This window comes from Zingiber officinale, chromosome 6A (genome assembly GCF_018446385.1).
Source record: "Zingiber officinale cultivar Zhangliang chromosome 6A, Zo_v1.1, whole genome shotgun sequence".
In the NCBI taxonomy this organism is placed as follows: Eukaryota; Viridiplantae; Streptophyta; class Magnoliopsida; order Zingiberales; family Zingiberaceae; genus Zingiber; species Zingiber officinale.
The window spans coordinates 13,937,470-13,954,746 of NC_055997.1; the positions used below are offsets into that span (position 1 = coordinate 13,937,470).

The 17,277-nt window shown below is 40.9% G+C and overlaps 1 protein-coding gene across 1 annotated transcript; it reads left to right on the forward strand.

Annotated features, from left to right (window-relative positions):
* The first annotated feature begins 9,630 nt into the window (after positions 1–9,630).
* Positions 9,631–17,185, forward strand: LOC121995877 (auxin response factor 17-like). The gene is made up of 16 exons (XM_042549646.1): positions 9,631–10,087; positions 10,841–10,938; positions 11,669–11,793; positions 11,911–12,006; positions 12,098–12,154; positions 12,240–12,395; positions 12,582–12,666; positions 12,942–13,032; positions 13,117–13,281; positions 13,350–13,472; positions 13,601–13,676; positions 13,764–13,911; positions 14,019–15,226; positions 15,638–15,828; positions 15,905–16,566; positions 16,638–17,185. Exons 2-15 carry the CDS (start codon positions 10,896–10,898, stop codon positions 16,104–16,106), a joined length of 2,766 nt encoding a protein of 921 aa, XP_042405580.1. The 5' UTR covers positions 9,631–10,087; positions 10,841–10,895; the 3' UTR covers positions 16,107–16,566; positions 16,638–17,185.
* The last annotated feature ends 92 nt before the right edge of the window (positions 17,186–17,277 follow it).

The window sequence follows — 17,277 nt, forward strand, 5'->3', positions numbered from 1 at the left end:
ACGGCTTACAGGCGGCCCGGCATGTGGGAGCCGTTAAAGTCCTCATCCACTCAGACTCTCAGTTGGCTGCTCAGCAGCTCTCAGGGACGTTCAAGATAAACAATGTCCAACTCAAGCTCTACGCGGAAGTCTTTTAGAAGCTGAAGGTCAACTTTAAGGAGATCATCATACAGAAGATCCTCCGATCGGAGAACCAAGTAGCAGATGAGTTGGTAAGATTAGTCAGCTCCTTGACGCCAACCGTCATAGAGCATCCGATCGAGCAAGTCTCATTAGTGGCGCATATCGATAGGACAGAAGGAATAACTCTCCCGAGTGACTGGAGGATGACACTGATAGAGTTCCTCCGATCGGGAGTCACACTGGCTGATTAAGAGGAAGCTCGTCTATTGAAAAAGAGAGTAACAGTTCACCCTTGTCGGAGATCAGTTGTATAAAAGAGTCTTCTCCAAGCCCCTGCTCAAATGCGTCGGGCCGGAAGATGTCGAGTACATCAGGGCTCTTATGGAGGTCAACTGGCGGTCGCTCGCTAGCCCAGAAGATACTCTTAGCCGGATATTTTTGGCTCACTCTTCAAGAGGACTCCGTTCGAACAATAGGCACTTGCCTGTCCTTCAAAAAATATCAAAATATTCCGCACCGTCCGACCGAGGAGATAAAGACGTCCACGATATCTTGTCCGTTCGGCCAATAGGGTATGGATATCGTTGGTGTTGGTGCGGTTAACACTAACGGTCTAACTTAAGTTTTGATGAATGACAAAATAGGTTAAGTTAGTTTTGTTATTATTTAACACTTTGATCGAGTGTGCAAGAGAAGCCCAGACAAGTCGACGGGCTGACCTGATGTCTGGCACGAACCCCGCTAGTTTGACGGGCTGACCGGATAGCTGGCACGAAGTCCAAACGGGTCGACAGGCTGACCGGACGTTTAGCACGAAGTCCAATTAGGTCGACGGGCTGACCGGATAACTGGCACGAAGCCCAGACTAGTTGAAGGGTTGACCGGATGTCTGCCAGGTAAGTAAAGGTAAGTCACTGGAGGGGAGTGACTGTGAGGACGCATTCCCGAGAAGGGAACTTAGGCGCTGATCCAACTTAGAACCATTTCGGAACTCTAAGTCGAGATTGTGACTAGATTCCGGTCTCGGAGAGACGGAATCTAATTAATACTCTACTTGTTAAACTTGAACTGTGCTAACACTTTGTTTTACAGGATATATGTATTATATATTTGCCTTCGGACTAACGTTTTCTTGCAGAAAGGAAGATGTTGGAAAATTGGGATCCAGGCGCCCGAGAACAGTCCGAGCGCCCAGAGGTGAAAACTTATCCTCAACGTCACCTCGCCACATGAAGTGCCCTGGTTGGCTCAGCTACGTCACATCCAGGGTGCCCTGAAGGTTCCAAACGCCCCAAATCTCATATATAAGGAGGGTCAAGGCTGAAGTCAGAACCACAACTCACGATCTGATCTTCTGTGCTCCTGCGACGCTGCGAAAAGCTCTCCGACAAATTGCTAGTTTTCTTTGTATTCTTTTTATTGCCGGTCTTTTCATTTTCTAATAATTCCTGTACTTTCTTTGTAATTCTCATTTCGAATTATTAGTAATTGCTCATCGAAAACACTCTTGTGTGCGGGCCTTGGAGTAGGAGTCGACACAGGCTCCGAACCAAGTAAAAAATTACTTGTGTCACTTCTCTTTTCTTTACTATTTCCGTTGCGTATTCTCGATATTTTTTTAAATCGATATTCACCCCCTCTATCTAACGCTTACGATCCAACAGTTGGGTCATTCCCCATGGTGACATGTCAGCGGAGATTCCTGATCGTCGCGGTGGACTACTTCTCGAAGTGGGTGGATGTCGAGCTGCTCGCGAGAATAACCGAGCATATGATCATTAAGTTTGTTTCGCAGAACATCATATGTCGAGTCGGCATCCCACATCGGCTCGTATCACATAATGGGAGACAATTCATCAGTCAGAAGCTTAGAGAGTGGTGTGAGGGCTATGACATCTAGTAGACTTTCACCTCTGTGGCCTACTCCCAAAGCAACGGGTAAGCGGAAGTTGCCAATAGGGAAATCCTCAAAGGGCTACGGGCTCGACTCGACCACACTGGAGGCAGCTGGGTTGACGAGCTCCCCAATGTATTGTGGACCCTTCATACGACTCTAAAGGAGGGCACCGGCGTAAATCCTTTCCACTTAGTATACGGCAGCGAAACAGTCATCCCTATAGAAGTTGGAGTGGAATTTGATCGGGTGCGGTTCTATGATGAAGAAAACGCTGGACGGAGATTCATGGAGCTCGACTTGGTGGACGAGACGCGGGCTAAAGCAGTCATTCGGCTAATGGTGTACCGGTAGCGGATGAAGCAAAACTACATTCGAAGGGTGATCTCGTGTGGAAGAAAGTAAAGCTGATCAGCGACGTCGCCAAACTCGAAGCCCCATGGGTGGGACCTTTTAAGGTCATGCAGAGGTTCTGCTCAGGCGCCTACTACTTGGAAGATGAGAACGGAAGGCAGCTCGAGCAGCCGTGGAGCACGAATCATCTCCAACCCTACAGGGTCGGGTGAGAGGTGCGCAAGTGAACACGGATGTATTTGTATATTGCTTCATAGATGCAAAGTATGCCCCTTTTGAGCTGAGTCAACGGTCGAGCGGCGACCTTAAACCCTCGTCTTCACCAACGGTTGAACGATGACCTTAAACCCTCATCTCCACCAACGGTCGAGCAGTGACCTTAAACCCTCTGTCGTTATCAACGGTCGAGTAGCGATTTTAAACTCTTATCTCGATAAGCGGTCAAGCGTCGATCTTATAACTCAAGAACGATGAGCGGCCGACCGTGAATATGCGCTACTCAAAAGCTCCAAGTCTTCAAAATACGGTGACCGTTCGGGATTATTCTGCTATAACTTCTCGTCACCGATCAGAAGGTCACAAAGCCACAATAAGCAACTCGCAATCTCGCTCAGGGTTTTACACGGCAACACGTGAACAACTAAAATGCGAGTCAAATCGAAAGATGCCGAATGACAGCAAGGGGATGAACGAATAAGAAAAGATCGTCGGACGGGCGATCATTCATTAATACTTGGCATGAGGATTACAAATAGCTTGCATGAAGATTACAAACAGAAGGGTGAATACAAAATCACTCGAGCAAAGATCACTCTAGATAATCTAAGACGTCATCGGGCAGCGATTCAGTCAGCTTGTCCCAACTGATGACCTTACTCTATAGAGCAGCAGGGAGGTAGTCGCCTTCCCTGAGTTGGTCGAACGTCCCTTCAATCGCCAAGTTAAATAGACGAAGTGCCCGGTCAGCGACCTTGTCATTAAAAACATCCGAATGGATGTAGGCTTGTTTCATGAGTTCGAACCTACTCAACTTGGCTCTCTAATAGGTCTCTAGGGTCACTCGGGAGGCCTCAAGTTCTTCCTTCAACCGAGCCAACTCTTCGTTCTTGGCGTCGAGCTGGGTCTTCGTTGAAGTCTGCTCGACCAACCGCCCATCCCTCTCGGTCTTCAGCGCGGCCTCAGCATCCTTCATGTTTTGAGGCAACACCCGAAACTCTTTATTCTTGATCTCCAAATCTTCAATAGTCCGGAGTTTCCTAGTGTTGGCCAAATAGATTTTGGCTTCAAAGGTGTTGGCCTGTTTATTAAGCCGAGCTATTTGGGTGGCCTGCTCAGCGTTTTTTCCTTTCTCCACCTCCCGCAGCTCGGCGCTCTTAGCCAGATTGACTTTTAGCTTAGTCATCTCAATATTCATCTGCTCTAGCCGCTCCTGAGAAGCAGATGATTGACCCTCGCCTCTTGCGCCAGATCGATGAAGTCTCCGCCCGGCGCCTCTTGCGCCTTATCAATTGTTCCCCAGATGAGGCTGAATCTGATGCCCTCTCAACCGGAATCACTGGCAGTCGCTCGGAGGGAGGGTGCGATGCACCAACCGCTCCACCGCTGGGCGTCCGACTGGCTATCCCTTCGCTGATTAAGGCTGGAGCCACCTCGCTCTCGTCATGCGGATCTTCTCGTGAGCCGATCGGCTGCAGACCACGACTCTCCAGTTCGACCACGGTCGTCGCATTGATTTCAGCATCCACAAGCTTGGCCTTTCCGGCCAGACGCGCACACAGCATGATGTCAGCTGCAAAATAAGAAGAGAAATCAGTTAGAATCAAAGGAAGAAGTGAAGAAGCTGCATACCTAGGTTGGACGGAAGCCTTGTGCAGATCAACTTAAGTTGAAAACGTAGAGGACACAATCCAACAACAACTTGTGGATATTATATTTCTGACCGGCCAACATTGAAGTTGTATTGAGATAGTCTGATCGACTCTTGTACTTTTTAGGGGAGGCTGACTCGCCACTTTGAGCTGCCAGTCGGTCGAAGAGTTTGGCCGCTCGGGAAGGCGCACAAAAAAAAAGTACTCCCTCCAATGCTTGTTGGAAGTCGATATTTTATCGAAAAAAACTAAGTCCACTCAGGCTTGGAAAAGAAAAGTATCCGGCTCGGACAATTTGGGATAATAAAAATAATGAAAAAACCAGGGAGTGAGAGGAATACCGTGCAAGCGGAACAGAACCATCATCCCGTACAGTAGCTGAAAGGAGTTCGACACTAGTTGATGAAGAGAGATGCGAAAATATTTACATACGGTGGAAAAGAAGGGGTGGATTGGAACTGCAGATCGGCGGTAAACTGATCCCTAAAGAAACAAAGATAGTCGGGTGGCAGAGCATTTAGTCGATCGGAAGGAGAAGGAAAAAGAACTTGGTAATCAGAAGGAAACTCATAGGCGGTTGTCAAACTCTCATCGTCGCCGGCGTCAAACCTGGACTCAGTAGAGGTGTACCAAGGCTCAGGGACGGCAACGGGAGGTTATGAAGAACTCGCCATCGCAAAAAGCAAAGAAGGCAGCGAAAAGATGCGATTGGAGGGAAGGAAAGCTTACTGGAATGTTGGCGGAGGAGCAGGAGAGGAAGGATATCGCCGAGAAACAAAGGTGGAGTATCGCCAAAGAGCTCGAAGACGGAGATATGCACAAGGAGAAGGCGGTGAACACGGGTTTATAAACCCCAGGGCCGGTCGATTGAGGCCGTCCGATCTAAGGTCGTGGAGATCTAGGTAAAAATCTGGCCGTTGAATTCAAAGCACTGAAAGTCACATCGCCAGGGGATATCCGTCTATCACATCAAACGTGCGGCAGTGGCAAGAGGGGCACATGGCGATGAGCCACGGGATGACATTTAATGAAGGCAATTAAGAGGCATGGAGGCGCGCTCAGCTATAATGAGCAGGGATTTGCACGATCTCCCAGAAATATGGATGATGTAAACCAAGATCGCGCCCACCCAAGGAAGCGCAAGGATCTTGCTTGTGCTGATTGGCGTAAGGAAGCAGGCGTATCGCCGAACGATAGTCTTCAACAGGCCGATTGGCAAAGAAACTTGCTAACACATTCGCTCAGTTACAAGGGAGTGGTCACATAGCCATCCGTCGGGCTATGTCGTTCTGATCAAAAGCTAAGGAGTGTCATGAGCCGATCGGGTGAAAAACGTCATTAACAATTTATCCAGTCAATCGGACTTGCAATCTCCTTCGACTAGACTTGAGGGGGAGACATATGATGCAATGATAAGGAGGGGCCCACCTTGCAGGGGTAGTTGCCACGATGGAAATCAAAGTTAGGGCGGTCAACGTTCAGGTATCATATGGCCAAACGGATGATAACCGTATTGATTGATTAGACGATATGTAGAATCCTAGCCGAGCAGCTAGCCCGCTAGCTCGACAACAGGACTTAGCACGGGCGCAGCAAAGTTCTGGCCGAGCAGCTACCCCATTCGGCCAGGCAATAGGACTCGGCACAGGCGGAGAAGAGTTCAGGCCGAGTGGACGCGTCACAGGCGTAGTGAAGTTCCGGCCGAGCGGCTAATCCGCTCGACCTAGCAACGGATCCACTGTGTTATCTCTCGACATCCTTTTGGGAGTTTGTCACTGACACCAGGTATAGTCAACAAGAAGATCGTACGCGGAAGCTTCCACTGTCACATCAGAGATATGCTCGATTTGTTAAGGTATTGTGTCAGAGATACTTTATTGACAAGTTTTTTCGGAAAAAACTTCGAGAAACGTGCCCGCCTGAAGAAGTGTGCACGCGCGTTACAGGAACTCTATATAAAGGGAGGTTCAAGTATCGGTTGAGGTACGCGATATATACTATTTGCGCTACAGTGTTCATTCTTATTGCTCCGTCTTCTACATCATTGTCGATGACTGATCTGAGCATCGCAGGGCCAACGTCAAGAACCCTTTCCTTAACTCGACACTGACATCATCAATTTTACAGGGCGAAACGGAGTCTACGGGTGATTAACGGGACCTCCATATCTTCAATTTTTCATCTAATCGACTTTTGAACCTTATCATAAATGATCACAATAAAAAAATTATATATATAACATTTTCGATGGGTCATTGGTCAACGTGCCTACCTACTAGCTGTTTTGTCACTCAACTAACTCAACTAAGTTTAGAGTAAATTTGGTATGGTACAATAATGTTGTTTTGATAGGTTGATAAAATATTTAATAAAGTTTGTCTGTGATATTATATGTATTGTGTAGGGATTATGGGCGCGCATGGAGCTAAGAGAGTTTGTGTGATTTGATGTGGTTAATTTGTTGGAAGGTTAACTTGACCTGGTTAAGTAGCATGATGAGATGGAGATCTATAACAAGTAGACTCAGAGGTGATTGATGAAGAATGATGAGACATTTAAGGGATTAAAAATTTAGGCAAAAATTAAAAGGTTGTTTTTAAATATGTAAATCATTAGCGCCCCTAAAAAAAATTAAAAGGGCATGATAATAAATTTTTATTCTCAAAATATCTTTTATCCAACCGGATTAGAATAGTTAATCGTAGTTGTTATTAGAGACGGAGTCAAAGGGGAGACGATAATGACAGTCGCCTCTCTCAAATTTTAAATATAAGAAATATATGAGGTATAGAAATAGAAGGTGACAGAGAGGTAAATGGGAGGTAATGACATGGTTGTCTCCCCGTAATATAAATACATATATTTCGTCCTCTCGATATGAAATTCCTGACTCCGTCCCTAATTACTATAGTGGGTGGAATTTACTAGCCGTTGCTATAAATATTTTTATGTGATTTTATGTTTAGGATTTATGACTTAAGATTTATGTAAAATTATTTTAAAATAATTTTGATTTATTTAAAATGATTTTGATGAATTTTAATTAATTTTGATTAAGTTAATAAAGAGGATTATAATATAATAGTGATTTATGTGTAATAACTTTGATTAAAGTGAATATTTAATTTTTCATATTGTAATGACTACTAAATATTTAAGTAAAAGGTAAAGTCATCCCCTTGATGACCACTCCAGTATAACTATAACCACTACTATTCTATATAACAATAATTGTTATATAGTTGCTACTACACTGTTGGATAAGGGATATTTTGGAAATACAATTTTTTATGGGTAATTTTGTATGCAGTCTCTATTGTTAAATAAATCTTTGCATGTAATCTCTATCCATGAAAATCTTTATTTTCACTCCCCAATCAAACATATTTACCTAATTACCCATGATATTTTTAGGTAAAAAAGTCTAAAAATTAGTATAAATCCTCTTAAATTGAGTATATTAACTTAGAATCTAGTATATTCCCTATCAAATTGAGTACGATTCTTTTTTCACCTCAAAATATACTCGATTTTAGTTTAATGTGCTGAATTTAATAGGAATTATACTCATTTTTAGACTATTTGTACAAAAAAATATGAGGGTTAATTTCGATAGAAAATATACTTGATCCTTGTATAGAGTGCTGGATTCTAGTGTAAAGTGCTGAATTTAACAAAAATTATACTTGTTTTTAGACTTTTTATACCTAAAAAATAAGAGGGACAATTTTGATAGAAAATATACTCGATTTTAATATAAAGTGCTGATTTTAAGAAGAATTATACTCGTTTTTAGACTTTTTTATTCAATTTTGGACTTTTTGTACCTAAAAAATTTGAAGGACAATTTAGGTAACAATATTTGCATAAGAGAGTTGAAACAAGTAATACTTTGCATGCAGGGAGTGTAAACAAAATTTTTTGGACATGATGATTGCATGTAAAGTTAACATTATGATTGGAGATTTTTCTCTAATTTACCGATTTTTTATCTAGAGCTCTTTTGATTTTTTTTTTTTTTCTACGAACACCCTTTCAATTTTTGCCTAAAATTTTTAACCCAAGTGGATTCTAGGACAAGGAGCATGGAATCACTGTAGATTTTCAAGCAACTGGATGCAAACATAAATCATCTTCTTCCTTTTATTCATGACTTTAAATATGCAACCACAAGTTACTCTTATTTGAATTGGATCATTGTCATCCATTCCAACTACGATATATACATCGATCTATAATTGAGTCGCCATCATTTGGATAGGATCGGGATCGCCATCCGTTTCATTAAAGACAATTGCATACAAATTATCATGTCAAGCAATGAGAATTTGATCCTCAGCTCCAAGATATTATCTCGCCTAGTTGTTAAATCAACTTGTGTATTTTATTGCTCATCAAGGACACTCTCAATTCATTTAATCATATCTCCTTAAGTTTTTTTTAAACTCTATTTCAAAAATATTAATTAATTAATTAATAAATAAACTTTAATAGTCAAAAGACATTTAAATAGATAACAAAACAGTTTAAATATTAATTAATTAATTAATAAACTTTAATAGTCAAAAGAGATTTAAATAGATAACAAAACAGTTTATTTGTTTAAAAGCATTTTAAATATTTTAAATTGTTCAAAGTATGATTCTTAAAATTTTTCCCTCATTCATCTCTTCCATAATTCTTTTCCAATTTTCTATTTTTTTATATGAGGGTGTCACATCGTCATAAATCCAAATTGGAGGGTGTTTTTCAACGTGATGGAGATTGTAGATTGTAAATAAATGCAGCACATGGAACACTACCTCTTCCCTTTTTTCACATTAGCACCTCCACTTTCAAATTTTGCGCTTCGACACTTACTATTTGTTCCAATTTCTTAAAAATTTAGTTATAAAGATTTTTAAAGAGTAATCTACACTTTTTTGATAGGACATTTTTAAAATATCTAGGATAATAAATGAATCAAATCAAACTTATTTAATAAAATATTTTATATTTATTTTTTTTATAATTATAAATTGTTTATTTTTAAATTTTATTTAATTATTATTGACTTGATAATATAAGTTTATTTATTTTAAAAAAATATTTTATCCTAATTGATAAGTTTTGTTCATTATGTCATGTTCGAACTTATTTATTTAATTTAATAAATTATTATTTTTTGTTGAATAAATATAAATATTTTTTATTAAATTAAATATTAAATATTAAATTGACTAACATTAATTCATTTATTATGATTTTAAAAACTTCATCTAAAAAAACCGCTCGATTATCATAATTTACTCTTTCATTTGGTTTGGATGTGCAAAGTGATAATAGTAAATTTTGGGGTAATATGAAATTTCTTATCTCTCTTGGGGAAAAGAATAGCAGCGTTTAAAATTACCAACCAAGAAAAAGCGTAGCTTCGATGGATGCCGGAAAATAAAAAGGAGTTCTTGGGACACTCTCCTCTCAAACGAAGCGCCCTCAAGCTCGCTCCTCGGCGCACGCACTCGATCGCAGCGAGTCGACGGCCGGCATTCGATTGCGCCCGCCCTCTAGCTAATGAATCTTCCATCGCAGGATTCCGCTTTCGCTTCCTAAATGCTTGTTCTGCGTTTGTGATTTCGGAGCCTGGCGCTGGTTCGCGGCGGCGGGGTGCTGAGCTACCGTGGGTTCAAGATGAGAGCTTTTGGAAGGAGATACTCGCTCTAGGTTCTCCTTGTTTCGGCTGTCAGCTGGTTCGAGAGGTCCGAGGCGGAGATCGGGGCGGGCGTTGGTGTTTGGTGAAGAAAAGGAGGTGTTTTTGGCGCTGAGCTAGCTGTTGGTGTTAGTTCGGGTCGAGAAGGGAGTTCCTGAGGTGAGATCTGGGGTGGCTTGCAGTTCCTACTTTCCTGTTGGTGTTCTATGTTCTACTCGAGATTTCGAGCTGGTTTTTGAGGAAAAAAAATATTTCCTTTTTGGAGCTCTATTTCGGTGTTTCTGGTCCATGCTTCTCGTTATCAAATTCTTTGTTGGTAGGGTTCGGATTGGTTGGTTTGGTTGAGGTAGCTGCTACGACTTACGGCTTCTCTTTTGCTTGTTTTATGGTTTATTGGCTCTGTTCTGTCGTCTGAGAACCTAAGGAATTTACTTGATGTTGATGGACAATACAGAAGGAATTTTGCTTGGAGCTTTGTTGAACCCAGAAATATCGCGCATGGTCCTTTTTAAACATAAATAAAAGAGCAAAAAATCTAGAGGATCTACAAATCTTTTCAGCTAGGGCTTAGATAGCTAATTGCTGAACTGAAGATACTGAAAGCGAACATTTCTTGTACTTGAATAGGCTTTCAATGAATTTTCTGTCTCTCTATCTCTCTCTCTCCCTCCCTCATCAAAAGATTGAGCTTGCCATTCTATTTTGATTTATTTATTTCTCCTATAGTTCCAGATCGGATAGATTCCATGTCAACTGAAAGGTTAAAAGCATTTGGCGAGGATGAAAGAACGATAGTGATAATATTTTGCAGAGTAAAATATAAATATGAAGTTGTTTATTTGTATGAAAGAGAATGGACATTCTTGCTATTCAACTTCATTTTCTCAAAGTGTTTGTTAATCCTTTGACTAGAGTGTGGAACTTCGATGCTAGAGTTGCAATCTTGTGATTCCAGACAAATAAGAAGATGAAACTCTCGTCACCAGGTGTTGGAAATCCGCAGCAAGAAGGTGAGTTCTATGACATTTTTTGTTGATTTACTTGCAATGTTCATCATATGAAGATATATGTACGATTTTTTGGTATTTAAACTAAATCAATGTAATCTTTCATTAACAATGACCTAAGTTCCCTTCCCAACGTTTAGTTTTTTTTCCCTTCCATATTCATGGATCTCATTGGTTGTTGCTAAATGTGCTAGATAACACTGCTGAGCCAAGTGAGTCCTCATCTGTGGGTTTGCTGTAAGGATCAGTATCTGTTTTAACCTTATCAATGTTGTTTCCCAAGAACCACCATTGGATTCATTTTTAGTCTAGGTTTTTTTCTGATAATGACCTCAGTTGATCTTAACTGATTAATGCCTTAATCTAGCCCCTTTGAACTCCTTAAATATGCATACTTTTCCAAAGTAACAATACATTTTGTAGTTTTATTAAATCCTTCTGGCCTTTCAAGATCAGAAACTACAGTTATTGCTAAATCCATCTGTCTGGAAGTAGGAATTGATAAATGAGTGTGTTCAGTGGCAAAATAGGGCATTGATTACTGATTAAGTTGGAGCTTATATGCAGTGCTACGTGCGCATCAGTAGAAATTAGAAAATTCATATCCATTTAGTGTCTGTAAACTGTACTTTTATGTCTCCTCCAACCTGCATCATTACTTTCTTACTACTACATTCGATTCTCCCATCTATTCTTTCTTCATTTAACTGAGTTTAATATCTTCATCATGTAGCCCAAGATACAGAAGAACAAATATGCTTGAATTCGGAGTTATGGCATGCTTGTGCTGGACCACTAGTCTCATTACCTATTGTTGGAAGTCGTGTAGTCTATTTCCCTCAAGGCCATAGTGAACAGGTTAGCAGTTTTACTAATTTCCCCAAGGCTGTGAATCCATTTTTTGGCTTGGTTTGTTTGGAGTGGACCATGCTTTAGTCTTCCAGTGGTGTTGTTTAATCTGGGTTGTCTCCTCAGGTAGCTGCATCGACCAATAAGGAAATCAATTCCCTTCCTAGCTACCCGAGCTTACCCCCTCAGTTGGTTTGCCAGCTTCATAATGTTACTATGCACGTAAGTTTCTCTCAGACAATCTATTTCTTTTTTTTTTCTTGTGATCATTTACATATTTTCACAAATGTGTATTTTTTTTTTACTTTTACAGGCAGACAAAGAGACAGATGAAGTTTATGCCCAGATGACTTTGCAACCATTAAGTCCAGTAATCACTATTTCTGCACTCTCAATGCGTTTTTCTGTCACCACTTCAATTTCATTCTGATCACAACATTAAATTTGTTCTGCAGCAAGAACAAAAAGATCCCTATCTACCTACTGAATTGGGTACACCGAGCAAACAGCCAACTAATTACTTCTGCAAGACACTAACTGCAAGTGACACCAGTACACATGGTGGATTCTCTGTTCCTCGTCGAGCAGCAGAAAAAGTGTTTCCTCCATTGGTAAATCTAGCTTTCTAGGAGTTTGAATTGGCTGTCAAATAATTTATTTCTTTATCCTTCTCCTAATCACCAACAAGCCTTTTTAGGCACAGCTATTTAGAGACTGCTATATGGATTTTATCCCTCGACTAAACTCTGCGCAAGGCTCTATATTTACATCCTAATTAAGCCATATTGCTGTTGTAGGATTTTACACAGCAGCCTCCTTGTCAAGAGTTGATTGCGAGGGACCTCCATGGTAACGAGTGGAAGTTCCGCCACATATTTCGAGGTATGTAAATAGCTTACCACTTCTCATATTTGGAGGCTATGATGAAACAATAGTCTATTATACATAATGTATAGGTGCTAAGGTTGGATTAAACTATTTGGTAGAGTTTTGCACCGTTATGACATAAGGCAATGGTTCTAACCACGGCTTTAATGTCTGAGTTATGCCATCTGACAATGTTTTCAAATTTTCTTGCCATGGCGGTTTGTCATTTGTAGCCTGATCTAGAATGTGGCATAGATTTCACTGAGGGTGTGGTCATGGTACTGATGCAGGTCAGCCAAAGAGGCATCTTCTCACAACAGGATGGAGTGTTTTTGTGAGCGCAAAGAGACTTGTTGCGGGGGATTCTGTTCTTTTCATATGGTGCTGCTCCAATTGATTATTTGGGCATCCTTGAACAGTTTTTTTTCTGTAATCTAAAATTTGAACTTTTTTTGGCTTTAATAGGAATGATAACAATCAGTTACTTCTGGGAATTAGGCGTGCTACTAGGCCACAAACAGTTATGCCTTCATCTGTTTTGTCTAGTGATAGCATGCACATAGGACTTCTTGCTGCAGCTGCTCATGCTGCTGCCACAAACAGTCGATTTACTATATTCTATAATCCAAGGTAATTAGCACACATCTCTAAGATCTAGGTTATCTGTTCATTCAAATCTGAAATTTTATCTTTTTCAGGGCAAGCCCTTCTGAATTTGTTATCCCACTTGCTAAGTATGTGAAAGCTGTCTATCACACCCGCATTTCTGTGGGTATGCGTTTCAGGATGCTTTTTGAGACAGAAGAGTCAAGTGTTCGAAGGTAGCTTTGTTTGCAGCTCAGTTTTAGTGTTTTGTCTCTCGAACATTTATTCTGCAATTTTGTGATCAAGTTGATATTTCTTTGTTAATGTTCTTTGTTGACAATTTTATTCTTCTTTAATTCAACAGATATATGGGTACGATTACTGGAATTAGTGATCTTGATCCTGTCCATTGGCCAAATTCACATTGGCGCTCCGTTAAGGTAAAAAGTATTCTTAATAATCTATTTCTTGGAGATACAAAAACCACAATCATTCGGTTATATGTCATCTGGGTTTCATTGATCAAGGTTGGCTGGGATGAGTCAACTGCTGGACAGAGGCAGCCGAGGGTGTCGCTCTGGGAAATTGAGCCTCTCACAACTTTTCCGATGTATCCACCCCCGTTTCCCTTTAGGCTTAAGCGTCCATGGCCTATTGGATTGCCCTCCCTTCTCGGTACAGATGTTTAATATTATCTTTATAAAGAATCTACTATTTCTTTAGAGCACTTTTTGTTGTGTGTTTGTGTAAGCATTCAGCTAACTAATATAATGTATAATTAGGTGGAAAGGAGGATGATATCGGTCTGAATTCATCTTTAATGTGGCTCCGAAATGCAGGAAATCCTGCATTTCAATCACTGAATTTTCAGGGCATGGGTGTTACGCCGTGGATGCAAATTCCACCACGGTTTGATACCCAAATGCTCGGTCTGCAAACCGACATGTACCAGACAGCGGCTGTGGCAGCAATTCAGGAAACAAGGAATGCGGACACTACGAAGCACGTACCTCAGATGCTGCAATTCCAGCAAACTCCAAACACTACTAGCAGATCATCCCCGTTACTACCCACTCAAGTTCTGCAGAATGGACAACCGCAACTTCCTCAAACCTTCCATCAAAATATACCAATAAACCAGGTGCAAGGCCAGCCTCAATCTGAATATCTTCAGTGTCAGCTTCCACAAGTATACTCACTTAGCGAGCAGCAGCAGCAACAACAAATTTTGCAGCAACAAATACCAGAGCAGCAGCAAATTCTGCATCATCAGCATATGCAACAGAAGAAATTGTTATTGAATAATGAACAAATTTCTGATGGAGTACCTTCCTTGCCTCAACTTATGGCTGAATCACCGTCTCCATCTACTGCAATGCAAAGTGTTTCTCCATTTTCCCGGCCGCAGAATTTTTCCGAGAGTAGTAACTGTGACCCAACTTCTACCGCCTCTCCATTGCACAATCTTTTGCAACAGTTTTCTCCAGAGGCAGCATCAAATCTGCTTGCGTGGGTGAGAAGCAACCCGGCAATAAGTTCTAGACCTGATCAATTGTCATCAAAGAGATTAGCAGTTGAATCAATGCTCCCCCCTGCTGGAGATCAGTCTGTCATGCCTCAGCTAGGACAATTAGGCGTGACACAAACTAGCATTTCTCAGCATTATGTGGCATTGCCGCCGTTTCCTGGAAGAGAGCGCATGGTGGATCAAGATGGTAACATTGATTCCCAGAGCCATCACTTGTTTAGTGTTAACTTCGACTCCTCTTCACTTCTGGTCCAGAATGGTATGACAAACCCAAGTAATGCTAGCACTGAGACTGACTCATTGAACATGCATTATGCTGGTAGTAATTTTGTGGGTTCCTTAGGAAATGATTTTTCATCGAATCAAGCATTGACTGGTGTGTATGATTTTGAGGAACCTGGATATTTACCTACTCGTGAAAATGCAGAATCTCTCAATGAAAAAGGTCGAACCTTTGTAAAGGTCAGTAATCTATCCTTCCATGAAATTAATGTCCATCTTTGCTGCACCTTTTTTCTCTTTTCTTTTTTGCAAATTGTAGCTTAAAAGCATGATGCTCTAAAGCTCTCTTTTATCGAGAAATGGATGCCAAGTGTTCGGTGTTATTTTGCTGTTCTAGAACTGGATTTTAGATTAAAGTTGAAAACTGAAATCCTAGATTGTTTTTCTTTGGTATGAAAGACTAAGGATCATATCCAGTTACATTCTCAATTGGATTTTGATGATTTGTAGTCATTCAGTTGACTTGTTTTATCTCCTTTCCAGAAGCCTGTTACAAGTTAAACATGCTTATATAGAAACGACCTTCCGTAAAATTTTACACTATTCCTTGTATCATTTCTGCCAAGTGATTAGCTAGATTTACTGGTGCAGATTTATAAATCAGGATCCTACGGAAGGTCACTCGACATAACCAGATTCAGCAGCTACAATGAGCTCCGTAGTGAGCTGGGGCGTTTATTTGGCCTTGAAGGCCAGTTGGAAGACCCTTTGAGATCAGGCTGGCAGCTTGTATTCGTCGACAGGGAGGATGACACTCTTCTTGTCGGTGATGATCCTTGGCAGTAAGTTTATAAATCACTTGAATCTCAGATCACATATATCTAGCGTAGCCCCTGACTATACCCGTTCATCTATCAGGGAGTTTGTGAACAACGTATGGTGCATACAGATACTTTCGCCTCAGGAAATGCAGCAGATGGGAAAACAAAGCACCGATTCATCCAACTCTGCCCTGACCAAAAGGCTCCCAACCAGTAGCTGCGACGATTACATTAGCCGCCAGGACTCAAGGAACCTGAGCACCACCAGGATAACATCTGTCGGGTCACTCGAATACTGAAAAACAAAATCATATCTTTTGTGCATTATCTTTGTGCCTTAGGCCCTCAACTAAAGTAGCGAGTAATAATTTTTCTCAATTTTACGCATGTCTAATAATTGTATCATATGATATCGTCCCATAATATTGGCATATAATTTCCCACTACTAAGTTTTGCTTAAATCTTCTCCACAAAATACATGATCTTTGCACTAATTGTCTCCTTGTTTCTGAGTATCTTCAGCTCCCATTGCTTTCCACTCAGGTTCTGCTCCATTTTGTTCTTTCAACTTGGACATTTTTGTGTCTGCCCTCTGCCTCTGCCTCATCTTTAGACACTGACATGAAGATCTGGACCACAAAGTTTTTATCAGTCCATGTGATTTGCACTCATTGAATAATAGAAAAAGAACCTCTCACTGTCACCCATGCATGTTATAGCATGACTGATCCCACACAAACTCCTGTCCTTCTCATGAGGTAAGTGATTATTCATTGATTCTTATTTTTTGCTTAGTTTTTTGGATTCAGTTGTTCTGTGCTTTATTCAGTGGCATTGGAGCCCCACCATCGTTTGCACTGTGGTCGACTGTTATCATCACACAGAGGGGTGAGCATGTGGCCTCCATAAAGACCTCTCCCCTTCACTTTCATACATGTCTATCAGCATCTTTTTCCTCCATGGCATCTTCTTCTTTCTCCTGTCATGATGATTTCATGGCCCCTTCAAATCTTCAGCCGGCCCCATCCATTTCGACTGCTTCATGTTCTGCTGCTGCTGCAGCACAGTGACATCTGAGGAGGCTTACTCTGGGCATTCTTCTTCTCGAGCAGCAGCTGGTGGTGGCCAAGCATGGAGGTTTCTTCTAAATCTTCTCCTGAAAATATTTTCTTTTCCAGCTCACAAATGCCTTGAAACTAGACTAGTGTTCTTGAGTAAACAAAGTAGAGGTGCACTGACAGCAGAAAATGATGGATGGAACAGTTGAAAGTGACACTTAGATGAATTATAAACTTGTATTATAGCTAAGGCCGGGTGGTCTAAACGGATGCTATATGATACACATGGGTACTATGATTATTCTTCAATTTATTATTATTATTATTTTTTTTTTTTTTTGAGAAATGATTGATAATGTTGGATTCGAGGGATTACTTTCATAGTTGCATCAACTTAGAGCTTACTTCAAC